The sequence below is a fragment of the Anomaloglossus baeobatrachus genome, chromosome 8, assembly GCF_048569485.1.
Source record: "Anomaloglossus baeobatrachus isolate aAnoBae1 chromosome 8, aAnoBae1.hap1, whole genome shotgun sequence".
Taxonomy (NCBI): Eukaryota; Metazoa; Chordata; class Amphibia; order Anura; family Aromobatidae; genus Anomaloglossus; species Anomaloglossus baeobatrachus.
Genome location: NC_134360.1, coordinates 238,304,394 through 238,320,582, shown reverse-complemented (window position 1 = coordinate 238,320,582; position 16,189 = coordinate 238,304,394). Strand labels below are relative to the sequence as shown.

Genomic DNA, 16,189 nt, shown 5'->3' with positions numbered 1-16,189 from the left:
TGTCATCAGTCCCAGCCACAACTCTACTGTCATGATGTCATCAGTCCCTTCCACAACTCTACTGTGATGATGTCATCAGTCCCTTCCACAACTCTACTGTCATGATGTCATCAGTCCCTTCCACAACTCTACTGTCATGATGTCATCAGTCCCTTCCACAACTCTATTGTCATGATGTCATCAGTCCCATCCCCAACTCTACTGTGATGATGTCATCAGTCCCAGCCACAACTCTACTGTGATGATGTCATCAGTCCCCTGCCCAACTCTACTGTGATGATGTCATCAGTCCCATCCCCAACTCTACTGTGATGATGTCATCAGTCCCATCCCCAACTCTACTGTGATGATGTCATCAGTCCCAGCCACAACTCTACTGTCATGATGTCATCAGTCCCAGCCACAACTCTACTGTCATGAGGTCATCAGTCCCAGCCACAGCTCTATTGTCATGATGTCATCAGTCCCATCCCCAACTCTACTGTGATGATGTCATCAGTCCCCTGCCCAACTCTACTGTCATGATGTCATCAGTCCCAGCCACTCTACTGTCATGATGTCATCAGTCCCAGCACTAGAGCCTGAATCAAATGTATAAAAGCATAAAATAGGGCACATTGGGGTCTGGAAGGGGAAGAGCTCACACTCCGGGTCCACATAACTTGTTAATCAGATTAATGGGTCCGTGGCTTGTGTAGAGCAGCGCTGCCTGTTATAAGGCTACAATGTATCACATACTGATAGCTTTTATTTCACTGGTAACAAATATGTCGGATTTAAAGACACAGTAACAGTTTTTTTTTCTGAGTGAGATCGTTTGCATTTGGCAAGCAGAATAAACACATTGCCTGAGAAATGTCAGACATATGGGTTCGGGTTCTCAGCAGAGAATACTTGTAGCAGTGATGGCACAGCGCGCAGATTCTCGGCTCCGCAGCGCTCCTTCCTCGCGCTGCTGTTTCATCCTTTGCCCGACAGCTGCCTCTTCATTAAGATAGTGAATGTGGCGTACTTAACTCGTACGAAAAAAAATTCAACAGATTTCTGCTAACGGATTCTCATTTGCAAAATGTTCTATAATTAAAAGAAATGATAACCAAAATAAATGCAAAAAATAAATAAATAAATGTCTTTGTTCGTGGCCGGCGCTCCGGTGCGAGCCTCAATCTTCTTTTGTGTAACGCACATAAGTAAAACAAACTTAATGAAGCGCACGGACGTAGTTTATAACGCAATAATGAGGCGCGCGCCATCCAGTATTTATCCCGCTCCTCGTCCTTTATGGAGGGACCGTTTGGAAACCAGAATTTATTGATGTGAAAATTGCGCAATGTGCCGTGAAAATCCACGAATCGTAGCAGTCGCCCTGAATGTGGCACAAGCGCAGAAACCAAGTCCCCGTAACTCGCACCTTTATACCTATTTCACATATTGTTTCCTCCTAACGAACAAGTAATTAGTGGCCGCATTAAGGAACCTCCGCAGGGTCCGCACTCTGTAAACTGCCTCATTAATTGGAAATGTTGGAGGAGAGAAACACAGTTTAATAAAAATCCACCCTCATAATCAGTTAATGATGAGCATAAATACAACTAATTAATATGACAATTAATATTTCCTCGCTGACGAGGTTACCTGTGACTTGGCGTCAAGCAAAATAAATCGTAGAATTTCATTTTACTGTTTACGAGCAGAGCGGCTTTCCTGATTTAGATTTTTAGGTACGGTAATGACAAAGAACCAATATCCAGAGCTCCCATACAAATGAATGGAGAAAGAGGCATGAAGTGTCCTGGTGGGCCGGTGGTGGGGCCCCAATGTCAAGAGCAATGCAAGTTATATCATTGGGTCACCTTTTATTTGCATTTCTGATGATAATACCTGTAAATTTATTATGTATATATTGTTTATCTAATGTGCCCTTAAGGCGATTAAATATATAATTTATTCCCGAGTTGCTCTTTTATCTCGATCCACTAGTTCCCACGTCCGTGTTCTCGGTTTAAAATGATATGCTACCTGGGTTGGTTTCTGGACCAATATAATCCTGCTAATGGACCAGGCTTATATGTAATTTTTCTTCACTGCTCTCCCTTGAGAAAGTCCAACGCAGGACGAAACGCGCGTCGGGCAGCAGGCAGGCGAATTCCAAAAACTCTACATATAGGTAATGCATACTTAAATTTATCCCTTACACTACGTATTTCAATTGCAGCACTTACATCTCTGAGCACTATGCACTTTATTTTTTTATAGCTGTTTAAAAGGAATACTTTACATTTTGTGGTTTTCTAGTTTACTTATAAATTGATATTTAGCATCATCTGATATATTTGTACTTTTTACCTATTTATAGTAGTATTTTTATTTGCATATACTGCCTTTAGATTTTTCCTGTCTATTATTGAATATTTTGCTCCTCTATTGTTTTTAATTGTGATTTGTCTACTTTTAATATTTTTTCAAATAAAAATATATATTTTATATTTTATTGTGTTTTGACTCATATGGGCAGATTCACACCACACATTTGCCCATGGGAGCATTTTTGAGATTACCATTATATGTAATGAGGAACTAGTTGCAGGGCTCTGTTTCACTAGGGCTAGTGAAAAGGGTCTGTTGGCCTGTCAAGGTTGTGAGCAAGTGTGGTGCCATGCCAGAGGCTGCATGGCTCACCCTCGTTCTCCCTCCCCGTGCTGCTCTGTGTGTGTGCGGACAGGAGGCGTCAGTGTAAAACTGCGTCAAGCTGACCTTACGTACCGCTGGGGATGCGGAACATTGCCTGTTGGTTGAAGTGGCGCAATTGTATCACGTGGCATCGACGTATCAGAGACGTTAGGGTGGGGCTGCGGGGAATTAATGGTGCTATATAAGTGAATAAATATTATTACTGTCACGCTCCCGGTCCAACCGCACCACTCACCACCCGTCGCTCCAACCCCTGTCCCCGCCGAGCCCGCTCTCCAGCTACCCCGTCCATACCTTTTCCCTGTCGGTCCCGGCCCCGCGTCGCTCACTCGCTGCAGCCACCTGCGCACCAGCGTCCTGCCTCTCCTCCTGTGGTCTCGGCTCTGACTTCCGGGTTGCGGCCCTCACACATGCACACTAGGGGGTGCGCGCGTGCGCTCACACTCACCTAGACTTAAAGGGCCAGCACAGCTGTCCGGAATATCACTAATTAGCTTTGGGTATTTAAGACTTGCAACTCCCCATGACCAGTGCTTGTTCAATGTGTCCCTGTAGCTTGTCTCTTGTACTATTTGTTAACTTCCCTCTATGCAGGTGCTTGGTGTAACTTTGTCTCTGCTTGCAGATCCTGAGTACCGTTCTGAGCACACACTCCAGCCTGATCCCAGTAACCTGCACCAGTCTCCGGTTCGGGACTTCAGCCTGATGCCGTTAACCTGCACCAGTCTCTGCTCCTGGACTCCAGCCGGATCCCAGTAACCTGCACCAGTCTCTGCTCCTGGACTCCAGCCGGATCCCAGTAACCTGCACCAGTCTCTGCCTCCGGACCTCAGCCTGATCCCGTTAACCTGCACCAGTCTCTGCTCCTGGACTTCAGCCTAATCCCTGTGACCTGCATCAGTCTCAGTTCTGGACTTCTGCCTGATCCCGTTAACCTCTACCTGGTCCAGATCGGATCCTGTATCCAGTGACTCTTGCTGATCCCAGCTTCCGTGCATCTAGGCCCTCTGCGGTTACGCCCGACAGTCCCTGTATAGGGGTTCGCTTGAGGCGGCGTCGCAGGGGAGTCCGGTGCACGGTCCAGTGGGTCCACTCCCAGGACTATCCTTACAATTACATATTGTATTGTTCCTATTATATACAAGTGTAGGAAAGTGTAACCAAACTGCAATCATGCAGTAAGACAATAGCTGGGCCGGATATGGAGAGAATGGGCCCTTGTGCAGGAACAGTATATGAGTCTGTTACTGCAGCTAGTTATTTCCTTGGATGTGGTAATGGCCCCTTTTCTCCGTAGAGCCCCTGTTGCCCCAATGTTATGTGCACCCCGAGCAGTGCCATGATGCCCACACGCTTTTTATTTACCACTCATTTACACTGGAGCGGCAATGTTGCTCAATTTGTGGAGGAAAGTCCATTGTACCAAATGAGCCTTTTGCAGCTTAATAAGGGGGTTGTCCATACTAAAATGACAAGTGTACAGTCACTGTGGCTAGATGCAAGTGCATTGAGCGAGGCTGCGCCCCCCTAGTTGGATTCTGGCCGGGAGTCCGTATATCTTATACTAACAGCCGTGTGACCACCATTCCTGACTCAGAAACCAGCGACTCCTCACAGCGCCCAGTGTGAACCATAGAGCGACACACAGAGGGACTGCAGACTTGCCATTTTAGACCGGTCAACCCCTTTAAGAACCCTGGTCCGGCATACACATCAGTAGTCCGCGGCTGATGGAGCGGTACCTGCCAACCTCCTTCCACTTGCTGGCATCCGCAAGGTTTCCTCCTATTAATAGGCTTTTTTGCGATGTCACATTGTGTCTGTGAATCTGAATGGGCGTCGGGCGTGGCGGCAGGTCGGAGAGGGGCACAAGGCTGTGGTTCGGCGAACAACACATATACTGGAGCAGCGTCCTGCAGATCTTTATTCTCAATGGTGCTGCGCTCAGCTTGAAGCCTCATTCACACATCAGTATTTGGTCAGTATTTTGCATCAGTGTTTGTATGCCAAAACCAGGAGTGGAAATTACAGAGAAAAACTATAATTGAGAGACACATGATTTCTGGGTTTTTTTTGGAGACACCCTTTTTGTGGACAAATACTGATCGAAAATATTGATCTGTGAATAACGCCTGAGGGTGCATGCACACAAGCTTATATAAAAAAAAAAAAAAAAAAAAAAAAAATCGGTCCGATTTTCTTCCAAAAAAGTAGGACGATTTTTTTTCTCACTTGTCATCCATGTGCCATCCGCGTCCAATAGCTTTTTTTTCCATTTACACTGTCTTATGTTACAGAAGGGTAATGTATCTGTAAAAAAAATGGAATCCACTAGGCTGGTCCGCGTGGCGTCCGATTTATTCCTTGCACCCATAGATTTGAATGGGTGAGTCTGGTCCGATTTATGCGTCCATGCTGCAATATTTTCCTACGGCTGAATACAGCTGAGAAAAAGAAGTTGCAGAACAGCGCTGACTCCATGAGTAACCTGGGTCTGAGTGCAAGCCTTTTTTCCCCCTCACATTGGTCTGAAGTATATGCAAGTGTGAGCGAACCCTTCATGTGGATACAATTGTATCCGGTGTAGACAACGCTCTGTGAGCTCAACATCCTGGATTCTTGAGTGATATATTGTAGCAAACTAATTCTATCTGCCCATGTTGCTTCTTTTCTGTACACAAAAAAGCATGTTTTGGGAGGAAAAAAGCAGCAGAAAAAAAATGCGCATTTTTTATTGCTTTTGCACGTTTTTTTTCACTTGTGTTTTTTCCTGCTTTTAGTGCTTTTTTTTTTTTTTTTTTTAGTAATGGCGATCGCGGGGGTTCAGGCGCTGTACCCCTACGATCGCCGCTAATTCTCCGACTGATGTTACAGCCAGAACTCGGCTCACTGCCCGGAGTGGAACCCTCACCACTCCTGGCAGTTTAACCCCCTGAATGCTGTGATCAATTCGATCGCAGCATTCAGAAGAGAGACCGCTTACGTCTCCCTGGCAATCGGGTCCCTCTAATGTGATCACAGGGCCCCGATCGCTGCCATGGTAACCCCGAGTCGTCACCATGACTATCCCGGGTTACTGAGCTGTGGAGAGCCTCACACACCATGCTGTATTCACGGTGTGGAAGGCAAAGTGCTGCAATATAATCCACTATAGTGATAATGCACTGCAGGGGATTATAGAAATCCAGGAAATAAATGGAAAATAATTAACATGCAACAAAATCTGCAAGAAAAAAAGAAGCAGCGTGTGCACAGTGAGTCAGGATTCCCATAGTCTTTGCTGGGAGGCTCTTCCCTGCAGTATTGATTAAAATCTGCAAGGAAAAACCCACGAAAAAAGCCACGTGTGTACATAGCCTAACAGAGATTTGTGCTGCTGCTGAGGATTGTACAGACTGGATACAATTGTATCTATTTTTGTTTATTTATACTGTATACATCTGTAGTAATAATAGAATCTCTGCTGCCGGTGATGGACCTTCGCCCTCTCTCACTCACTACCACCACCATCATCCATTCTCATTCCAGCTCACTACCACCACCATCATCCATTCTTATTCCAGCTCACTACCACCACCATCATCCATTCTTATTCCAGCTCACTACCACCACCATCATCCATTCTTATTCCAGCTCACTACCACCATCATCATCCATTCTTATTCCAGCTCACTACCACCACCATCATCCATTCTTATTCCAGCTCACTACCACCTCCATCATCCATTCTTATTCCAGCTCACTACCACCACCATCATCCATTCTTATTCCAGCTCACTACCACCTCCATCATCCATTCTTATTCCAGCTCACTACCACCATCATCATCCATTCTTATTCCAGCTCACATACACCACCATCATCCATTCTTATTCCAGCTCACTACCACCACCATCATCCATTCTCATTCCAGCTCACTACCACCTCCATCATCCATTCTTATTCCAGCTCACCACCACCACCATCATCCATTCTTATTCCAGCTCACTACCACCTCCATCATCCATTCTTATTCCAGCTCACTACTACCTCCATCATCCATTCTTATTCCAGCTCACTACCACCTCCATCATCCATTCTTATTCCAGCTCACTACCACCACCATCATCCATTCTTATTCCAGCTCACTACCACCACCATCATCCATTCTTATTCCAGCTCACTACCACCTCCATCATCCATTCTTATTCCAGCTCACTACCACCTCCATCATCCATTCTTATTCCAGCTCACTACCACCACCATCATCCATTCTTATTCCAGCTAAGATCGCAACCAATTTTAATTGTCTAAATAAATGACCTAAGCATCTGCTCAATCCATTCCCCTTGATGAGTAACCGGTTCTGCGGGACTGATAAAGTGCTCTGAGCATCTCTTAATCAGGACAAATGCCTGTGTCAGGGTCGCCCCATCTGCAGGATCCAGGTGGTTACGTTCCCCTCCTTATTGTGGTCCCCCTTCCTCGCTCCCCTGTGTGCCGCAGTCAGATATCTTGTAGAGGAGCAGATACAAGCAGCGGAGCAAGGTCCCTGGTGGCTGCTGCCACTGTAGAACAGGCTGCTCGCCTTAGATAGTAGCAGCCGCACAATACATCTCTGTCTGGAATCAGCCAATTAGTCTGCCTGTTTGCTTTCCATCTGAAGGTAACTGCTTGTTTTCAATGCAAAATCAGCATAATCTCTCTCTAAACAAGTGGGAAAAAAATTAATTGACCATTAACCACATGGTGGCCAGAGACCTGCAATGCAACCAGTGCTATGCGCCCTGTAAACAGCCAATACTTTTCTCTCATCGTGTGTACTACTATTTCTGTTACAGCTTCATAAGGTGGGACTATCCCTTTAAAAAGCAGACACTCAATAATTTTCAGTATTTAATAAGTGGTCTATTAAGTTCTCGTAATGGGAATCTGTCAGCAGGTTTTTGCTATGCAATCTGGGGCTGAAATGTATCCCTTACTCGACTGTGTGTTGCTGTTTGAATAAAATCAGTATTTTATCAGCACAAGATTATCACTCTAGGACTAGGTGTCTCCTGCCTTCTAGTCTTCTTCCTCTGTGCAACCCCAGCTCTACCACTAATTAGCCGCATTCTGCCTATGCACAGTGTAAACAGAAAGCTGACAATCACTGGTGTTGTCGAAGTTATAGAAAGCTCAGCATTCAGATCTGCAGGAGAGAAAACTGTGATGGTATCAAAACGACAGCAAGCAGCCCAGTAAGTGACATATCACTGATTTCAAGGTCTCAGCATGCTGGTCTCAGATTACATAGTAATAACCTGCCGACAGATTCTGTCAATTCAGGTAACTTTTTCAAATAACCTGTACATGAGGAATAGCAATACTTCTAGTCATTATATGCCTTGTACTCTGCATTTTCAGTACTTTTCTTCTCTGCAGGCTAATCTTTAATTTGCACTTGTTTCTGAGCTAGTGGGTATCAACTAGCTGTTTTGATGTCTCCCAAACACAGCACACACCAAGATGGGGGATCACTGCTCTCCTGTCTATATGAAGCATGTGCTCAGAAGCAGCAGCAGCATGGAGGGCATTATAGAGCAGTACTGAGCAGTGTAGCTGTGAATAAGGCACATGGTAGAAAGCAGCAGCATGGAGGGCCTTATAGAGCAGTACTGACCAGTATACCTGTGAATAGGGCACATGGTAGAAAGCAGCAGCATGGAGGGCATTATACAGCAGTACTGAGCAGTGTAGCTGTGAATAAGGCACATGGTAGAAAGCAGCAGCATGGAGGGCATTATAGAGCAGTACTGAGCAGTGTAGCTGTGAATAAGGCACATGGTAGAAAGCAGCAGCATGGAGGGCCTTATAGAGCAGTACTGACCAGTATACCTGTGAATAGGGCACATGGTAGAAAGCAGCAGCATGGAGGGCATTATACAGCAGTACTGAGCAGTGTAGCTGTGAATAGGCCACATGGTAGAAAGCAGCAGCATGGAGGGCATTATACAGCAGTATTGAGCAGTGTAGCTGTGAATAGGGCACATGGTAGAAAGCAGCAGCATGGAGGGCATTATAGAGCAGTACTGAGCAGTATAGCTGTGAATAGGGCAGGTGCTAGTAAGTAGAAGTGTCGCACCCAGGGAAGGGGGGTACTCGGTCCCGGGAGGTTGCAAATGTGAATGTCAATCTGGTGGCCGTTGCCCGGTCTCGTGCCCTGGGGCTTCTTTTGTAAAAAGGGGGTATTTACAGTTGGGATGAAAGTTAGTGTCCGTGACACCACCTGCGGGTTGGGGTTAAAGGTGTAGAACCGGCGCTGCTTAATGTGGGTACTCCCAGAGCTGGTGGTGATTGCAGCAATGATGTTGGGCCCTCCGCAGGTAGGGCCGTGCCTGGGAGTTGTGAGGGGCAATAATGGAGACCACATCAGGTTGTCTTGAACAGTCTCTACTCACTCAGGCCCTTGAATTACTGGTTCAGGTCCCAGGAGTATCAGTGCCAATGTAGTGACCCAGGTTGCTCTGTCCCCGGCACTCTCTGTTGGTTGGGTCCCCCTAGCGTGGAGTGTTTGGAGCCCGACTGTCCTTTTGGGGGTTACAGTCTCCTTCTCCGTACTGCGGGCAGTGCAGACCCTGTGGGGAGGTACATGTCCGAACCCCGATCCTAGTTTACTGCTGATGCCCTCGGATTATTTGGTTCGGTGAAGTACATGAAGGTGTCCTCACCAGGCAGGTGATTTTCAAGCCATGTAGAACTGGCGCCTGATCTAGGGCCCTGTGCCCCGTGCGTGCTCCGGGCCCAGCGGTGCTTGTCCGTTCCTGCCTTGGCAACCTCTCTCTTATGCCCCCGGGTCACTGTTGCACAGACCCAGCTCAGTCACGTCCGCACACCTCACTGTGTGCCACCGTTCCGTTTGTCCTCTCCCACCAGACTGGCTAATCCCGGGACTTGTTCCTACCTCTAGGCGACCATCCCCTTTCATGGTTAACCCTCTATGCCCGGTGTGGAGTGGAGAACTAGGGTTTTGCTTTGATGGTATCGGCACTGGTACTCCAGGTCCCAGGGGGTAGGTCCTGCATCCCCAAGAGAATGCAGTTCCTTGTAGTGCCCTGAGTGGCTCAGGGATGCTACAAAAGCATGGAGGATGTTATACAGCAGAACTGAGCAGTGTAGCTGTGAATAGGGCACATGGTAGGAAGCAGCAGAATAGAGGGCCTTGTATGGTAGTACTGAGCAGTGTATCTGTGAATTTGGCACATGCTAGGAAGCAGCAATATCCAATTCAGAGAAAGGACGGCACTCACCGGAATCCAGCAAAAGTCTTTATTGAAATATGGTGCAGTAAAATGGCAGGAGCAGAGCTGACAGCGGGCCCCCCTCACGGACGACGGCCGTTTCGCGTATGGATATGCTTCCTCATGGACCCGAGGAAGCGTATCCATACGCGAAATGGCCGTTGTCCGTGAGGGGGGCCCGCTGTCAGCTCTGCTCTTGCCGTTATAGTGCACCATATTTCAATAAAGACTTTTGCTAGATTCCGGTGAGTGCTATGATTTCTCTGAATTGGATTCTGCTCATGAACTTTTACCTTACTGGACCAGCCCACATGGAGGATCCCTGTCCACACTCCATTCAGAGCATTAAGAGTGATGCCTGTGGGTGGGTAGTTGCGGCAATTTCTTTGCTTTAGTACTGTCCTTATACAGCAGTATTGAGCAGTGTAGCTGTGGGTAGGGTACATGCTAGGAAGCAGCAGCATGGAGGGCATTATACAGCAGTACTGAGCAGTGTAGCTGTGGATAGGGCACATGCTAGGAATCAGCAGCATGGAGGGCATTATACAGCAGTACTGAGCAGTGTAGCTGTGAATAAGGCACATGCTAGGAAGCAGCAGCATGGAGGTCATTATACAGCAGTACTGAGCAGTTTAGCTGTGAATAGAGCACATGCTAGGAAGCAGCAGCATGGAGGGCATTATACAGCAGTACTGAGGAGTGTAGCTGTGGATAGTGCACATGGTAGAAAGTAGCAGCATGGAGGGCATTATATAACAGTACTGAGCAGTGTAGCTGTGAATAAGGCACATGCTAGGAATCAGCAGCATGGAGGGCATTATACAGCAGTACTGAGCAGTGTAGAGGGGAATCCAGCTCTTGGGTGGGGAAACACAATTCTTACCAGAAAACACTCAACTTTTCAACCTCCCATCTTAGAGGACTAATGTTGGCCAAACTTACCAATTTTGGCAAAATTAGCTGCCACAGAATGTGTATTAGGTGTTTAACCAATATTCATTTGGCACATATTATGGGAAAAAAGGAATAGATTGGATATCGAAATTTTAACCAAGTATGCATGTGTATAGATACCTAACAGCCACAACGTTTCTGACTACCTTTAGCTCCGTCCATGACCCATGGTTTGAGCTCTGGACCGGGTTATAGTGATCTTTGCTTCAACTAATTAGAATAATTCATATTGCTACAGTGTCTGATACGGCAGAATATGGCAAGAAATGTAACCATTCAGGATCTACAGAACATCAGGTGGCCACATCTACAAGCCCCGTAATGGTGCCCATTGAATATTACAAAACTTTCCCCAGGAAGAGGTCTCAGGCGATGGCGTCTCCGGGTCAGGGCTTCTATTTTTGCTTTTTGAGGACAATCACTTTTTAAAAATAGGAAGAATCAATTTATTCTGCTGTTCTTACTGAGAACAAGGGGAAATCACCGCGGAAGGTGACGGATCAATGCAGAAAGTGTCTGTTTCTCTCTGCTTTTCCCCCAGAATTTCCAGATACCTTTCTACAACTGCGGCAAAGGCATGAAAGGGGAAGACGAGGAGAGGGCAGCAAAGGCGACCGGCGGAATCTATAAAAGAAGCGCTTATGTCGAGCGCAGTGTTCCTTGGATGTATTTCCCACGTTTCTGGGCATATTAAACAGATATGGCGATTGTGCATCTACTTACACCGGTCTTTTCATCAAAGATTTTGATTCCTCCAAAGGAAACGGTTAAAAAGACTTTTTGTTTGTGTTCGCCTTTTGATCGAGCTCCCGCTGCAATACCCTGTTGAGAGAAGAAGAAAAAAAATAGATAATCTTGGGTTAGAGGGTCGCCCCATTATTCTGTGCCTGTTTGAAAAATTCAACTTAAGTGAGGACTGAGACGACTGCCGGTGTTCAGTCGCTTTCCACTGAAGATATTCACTTAGTTAAACTTTCACAGTTTGGAAAAGCCAACTAAAAAGTGGCACAGTACTTCGTAGAGATGATCTGCTTAATTCACACATCTCCAAGGTTCCAGCCTGTATAAAACCATTTCCAATGGCCAATGCTATGTACTCCATAAAATGTAACTGCCTGCGCAGCCACTAGGGGGAGCTCCCTGTATACAGAGATACAAAATAAGATCCTGTCTGCAGTCACCACTAGGGGGAGCTATCTGTATACAGAGATACATGATAAGATCCTGTCTGCAGCCACCACTAGGGGGAGCTATCTGTATACAGAGATACAAAATAAGATCCTGTCTGCAGTTATCACTAGGGGGAGCTATCTGTATACAGAGATACATCATAAGATCCTGTCTGCAGGTACCACTAGGGGGAGCTCCCTGTATACAGAGATATATGATAAGATCCTGTCTGCAGCCACCACTGGGGGGAGCTCCCTGTATACAGAGATACATGATAAGATCCTGTCTGCAGTCACCACTAGGGGGAGCTCCTTGTATACAGAGATACATGATAAGATCCTGTCTGCAGCCACCACTAGAGGGAGCTCCCTGTATACAGAGATACATGATAAGATCCTGTCTGCAGTCACCACTAGAGGGAGCTCCCTGTATACAGAGATACATGATAAGATTTTGTATTCAGCTACCACTAGAGGGATCTCCCTATATACAGAGATACATGATAAGATTCTGTCTGCAGCCACCACTAGGGTGAGCTATCTGTATACAGAGATACATGATAAGATCCTGTCTGCAGCCACCACTAGGGGGATCTCCCGGTATACAGAGATGGATAATAAGATTCTGTCTGCAGCCACCACTAGGGGGAACTATCAGTATACAGAGATACATGATAAGATCCTGTCTGCAGGTACCACTAGGGGGAGCTCCCTGTATACAGAGATATATGATAAGATCCTGTCTGCAGCCACCACTGGGGGGAGCTCCCTGTATACAGAGATACATGATAAGATCCTGTCTGCAGTCACCACTAGAGGGAGCTCCTTGTATACAGAGATACATGATAAGATCCTGTCTGCAGCCACCACTAGAGGGAGCTCCCTGTATACAGAGATACATGATAAGATCCTGTCTGCAGTCACCACTAGAGGGAGCTCCCTGTATACAGAGATACATGATAAAATCCTGTCTGCAGCCACCACTAGGGGGAGCTCCTTGTATACAGAGATACATGATAAGATCCTGTCTGCAGTCACCACTAGAGGGAGCTCCCTGTATACAGAGATACATGATAAAATCCTGTCTGCAGTCACCACTAGGGGGAGCTCCCTATATACAGAGATACATGATAAGATCCTGTCTGCAGCCACATTGTATCATTATGTGACATCACCATATCATCATTATGTGACATCACCGTACCAAGAGTTGTGACGTCACCAGTTTAAGAGCCCAAGGGTCACTTTTATACCCGATCCTGGAATTAATTTATCCTCTAGGGTGGGATTCTCTGAATGCTCAGATTTGGGGTTGTGTGGACAGGGTTTCGCTTCCCCCCTTCTTGCAGCACTGAAGTTACATTGTTTCTCTGTATCCATTACTGACATCTCGGTGATATCTAATCTGGGCACCAATAAATGTCACCGTCATTGACTTTTTTTTGCCTTGGGAGCTTTTTGGAAACCTCGGACACTGATGCATTAGCGCCAATCAAGGTTCTGTGTATTCAGAGGGAAACCTTAGCGCTTTGTTCAGCCTTCAATAAAAAAAGGGCAGAAATTATTAAGATTGAGCAGAAACCCTTGTGTCACACTGCTCCGGATAAAGGCTGTTATACTTGCTTACAAGACAAGAACATTAATCTGCGAGACCTCCCGGGTCCATCATCATTTTCCCGAGCTCAGATAAACCTCTCAATTATTGGGAAGAAAAGAATCCAGCGTCTTGGAGACAAGGGGACATTTTCCCGGACTCAATGGACGGCAAATTTTATCAGCAGGTGTCAGGGTTACATGTTGGGTAAGTGGAATTGGAGAGGATTAAAACTAATTTCTAATGTGCATATTTCCAAGGTGATAAAAGGAATTACTAATGAAAAAATAGCTCATTACTAAGGCATAAAGCCTGGTCACAAGCAGGCTCAATATTTACACCATGGTTTGCAACCTGGGGCTGAGGGAAAAGATGGCGTCTGTACGGACTGGCTGAGAAGGAGGCAAAGGATACAAAGTTCCCAGGATGGATCCACTCAGGGGCCCAGGAGTCGAGATAGTAACCAACCCTATATATATAGTCTAATAGCCCAGGAGTCGAGATAGTAATCAACCCTATATATATAGTCTTATAGCCCAGGAGTCGAGCCAGTAACCAACCCTATATATATAGTCTTATAGCCCAGGAGTCGAGCCAGTAACCAACCCTATAAATACAGTCTTATAGCCCAGGAGTCGAGCCAGTAACCATCCCTATATATATATATATATATAGTCTTATAGCCCAGGAGTCGAGCCAGTAACCATCCCTATATATACAGTCTTATAGCCCAGGAGTCGAGATAGTAACCAACCCTATATATATAGTCTTATAGCCCAGGAGTCGAGCCAGTAACCAACCCTATAAATACAGTCTTATAGCCCAGGAGTCGAGATAGTAACCAACCCTATATATATAGTCTTATAGCCCAGGAGTCGAGCCAGTAACCAACCCTATAAATACAGTCTTATAGCCCAGGAGTCGAGATAGTAATCAACCCTATATATACATAGTCTTATAGCCCAGGAGTCAAGATAGTAATCAACCCTATATATTGTCCTATAGCCCAGGAGTCGAGCCAGTAACCATCCCTATATATACAGTCTTATAGCCCAGGAGTCGAGCCAGTAACCATCCCTATATATACAGTCTTATAGCCCAGGAGTCGAGCCAGTAACCATCCCTATATATACAGTCTTATAGCCCAGGAGTCGAACCAGTAACCATCCCTATATATACAGTCTTATAGCTCAGGAGTCGAACCAGTAACCATCCCTATATATACAGTCTTATAGCCCAGGAGTCGAACCAGTAACCATCCCTATATATACAGTCTTATAGCTCAGGAGACGAGCCAGTAACCAACCCAGTATATAGAGTCTTACAGCCCAGGAGTTGAGCCAGTAACCAACCCTATATATATAGTCTTATAGCCCAGGAGTCGAGCCAGTAACCATCCCTGTATATACAGTTTTATAGCCCAGGAGTCGAGCCAATAACCAACCCTATATATATAGTCTTATAGCTCAGGAGTCGAGCCAGTGACCATCCCTGTATATACAGTCTTATAGCTCAGGAGTTGAGCCAGTAACCAACCCTATATATATATATATAGTCTTATAGCCCAGGAGTTGAGCCAGTAACCAACCCTATATATATAGTCTTATAGTCTAGGAGTCGAGCCAGTAACCAACCCTATATATATAGTCTTATAGCCCAGGAGTCGAGCCAGTAACCAACCTTATATACAGTCCTATAGCCCAGGAGTCGAACCAGTAATCATTTTTGTATATACAGTCTTATATCAGAGGAGTTGAGCTAGTAACCAACCCTATATATACAGTCTTATAGCCCAGGAGTCGAGCCAGTAACCAACCCTGTATATACAGTCTTATATCCGAGGAGTCGAGCCAGTAACCATCCCAGTATATACAGTCTTACAGAACAGGAGTCGAGCCAGTAACCAACCCTGAATGTAAGTCTTATAGCCCAGGAGTCGAGCGGCTGTTTCTGGTGTGCATTTGTATCCCTCTCTAGTCCCTGGAGTGTAGTTGTACAGTTTTGTTAATCCCTGTTGTGTAGTGGTTCAGTTTCTAGTCCTTGGTGTCCATTAGTTCAGCTCTACAGTTCCTGGTCTTCAGTGGTTAACTTTTCCAATCCCTTTTGGCCAGTAGGTTTAGTTCTCCAAACCTTCATACATAGTGTTGAAATTATTCATTCCCTGGTGTCCAATGATTATGTTCTAGACTTGAGTCCCTGAAGGCCAATGGTTCAGTTGTCTAGTTCCTATTGTCCAATGGATCAGTTCACTAGTCCCTGGTGTCCAGTGTTCTGTTCTGTAGTCCCCGATTCTCTGTTTCAGTTCTATATTTCTTGATGTCCTGTGGTTCAGTAATTCAGTACATTGTGTCTAGTGGTTCAGTTGTCTAGTTCCAAGTGTCTAGTGGTTGAGTTCACAAGATTCTGGTCTTCTGTGGTTAAGTTTTCTAGTCCCTTATGCCCCATAGTTCAATTCTCCAGTAGGGTGAGTTCTCCAAACCCTGTTGTCAGTAGGTTCAAATCACTAGTCCCTGGTGTCCAGT

The 16,189-nt window shown here is 45.8% G+C and overlaps 1 protein-coding gene across 11 annotated transcripts in view; it reads right to left on the bottom strand.

The window, feature by feature from the left end:
- DAB1 (DAB adaptor protein 1) overlaps positions 1-16,189 on the bottom strand; it is a 955,902-nt gene that overhangs the window by 119,937 nt on the left and 819,776 nt on the right. For all 11 annotated transcript variants that reach the window (XM_075320416.1, XM_075320418.1, XM_075320419.1 and 8 more), the window contains one exon: positions 11,628-11,726. In XM_075320416.1, coding sequence (XP_075176531.1) covers positions 11,628-11,726 — 99 coding nt within the window. The remainder of the gene's footprint in view (positions 1-11,627; positions 11,727-16,189) is intronic.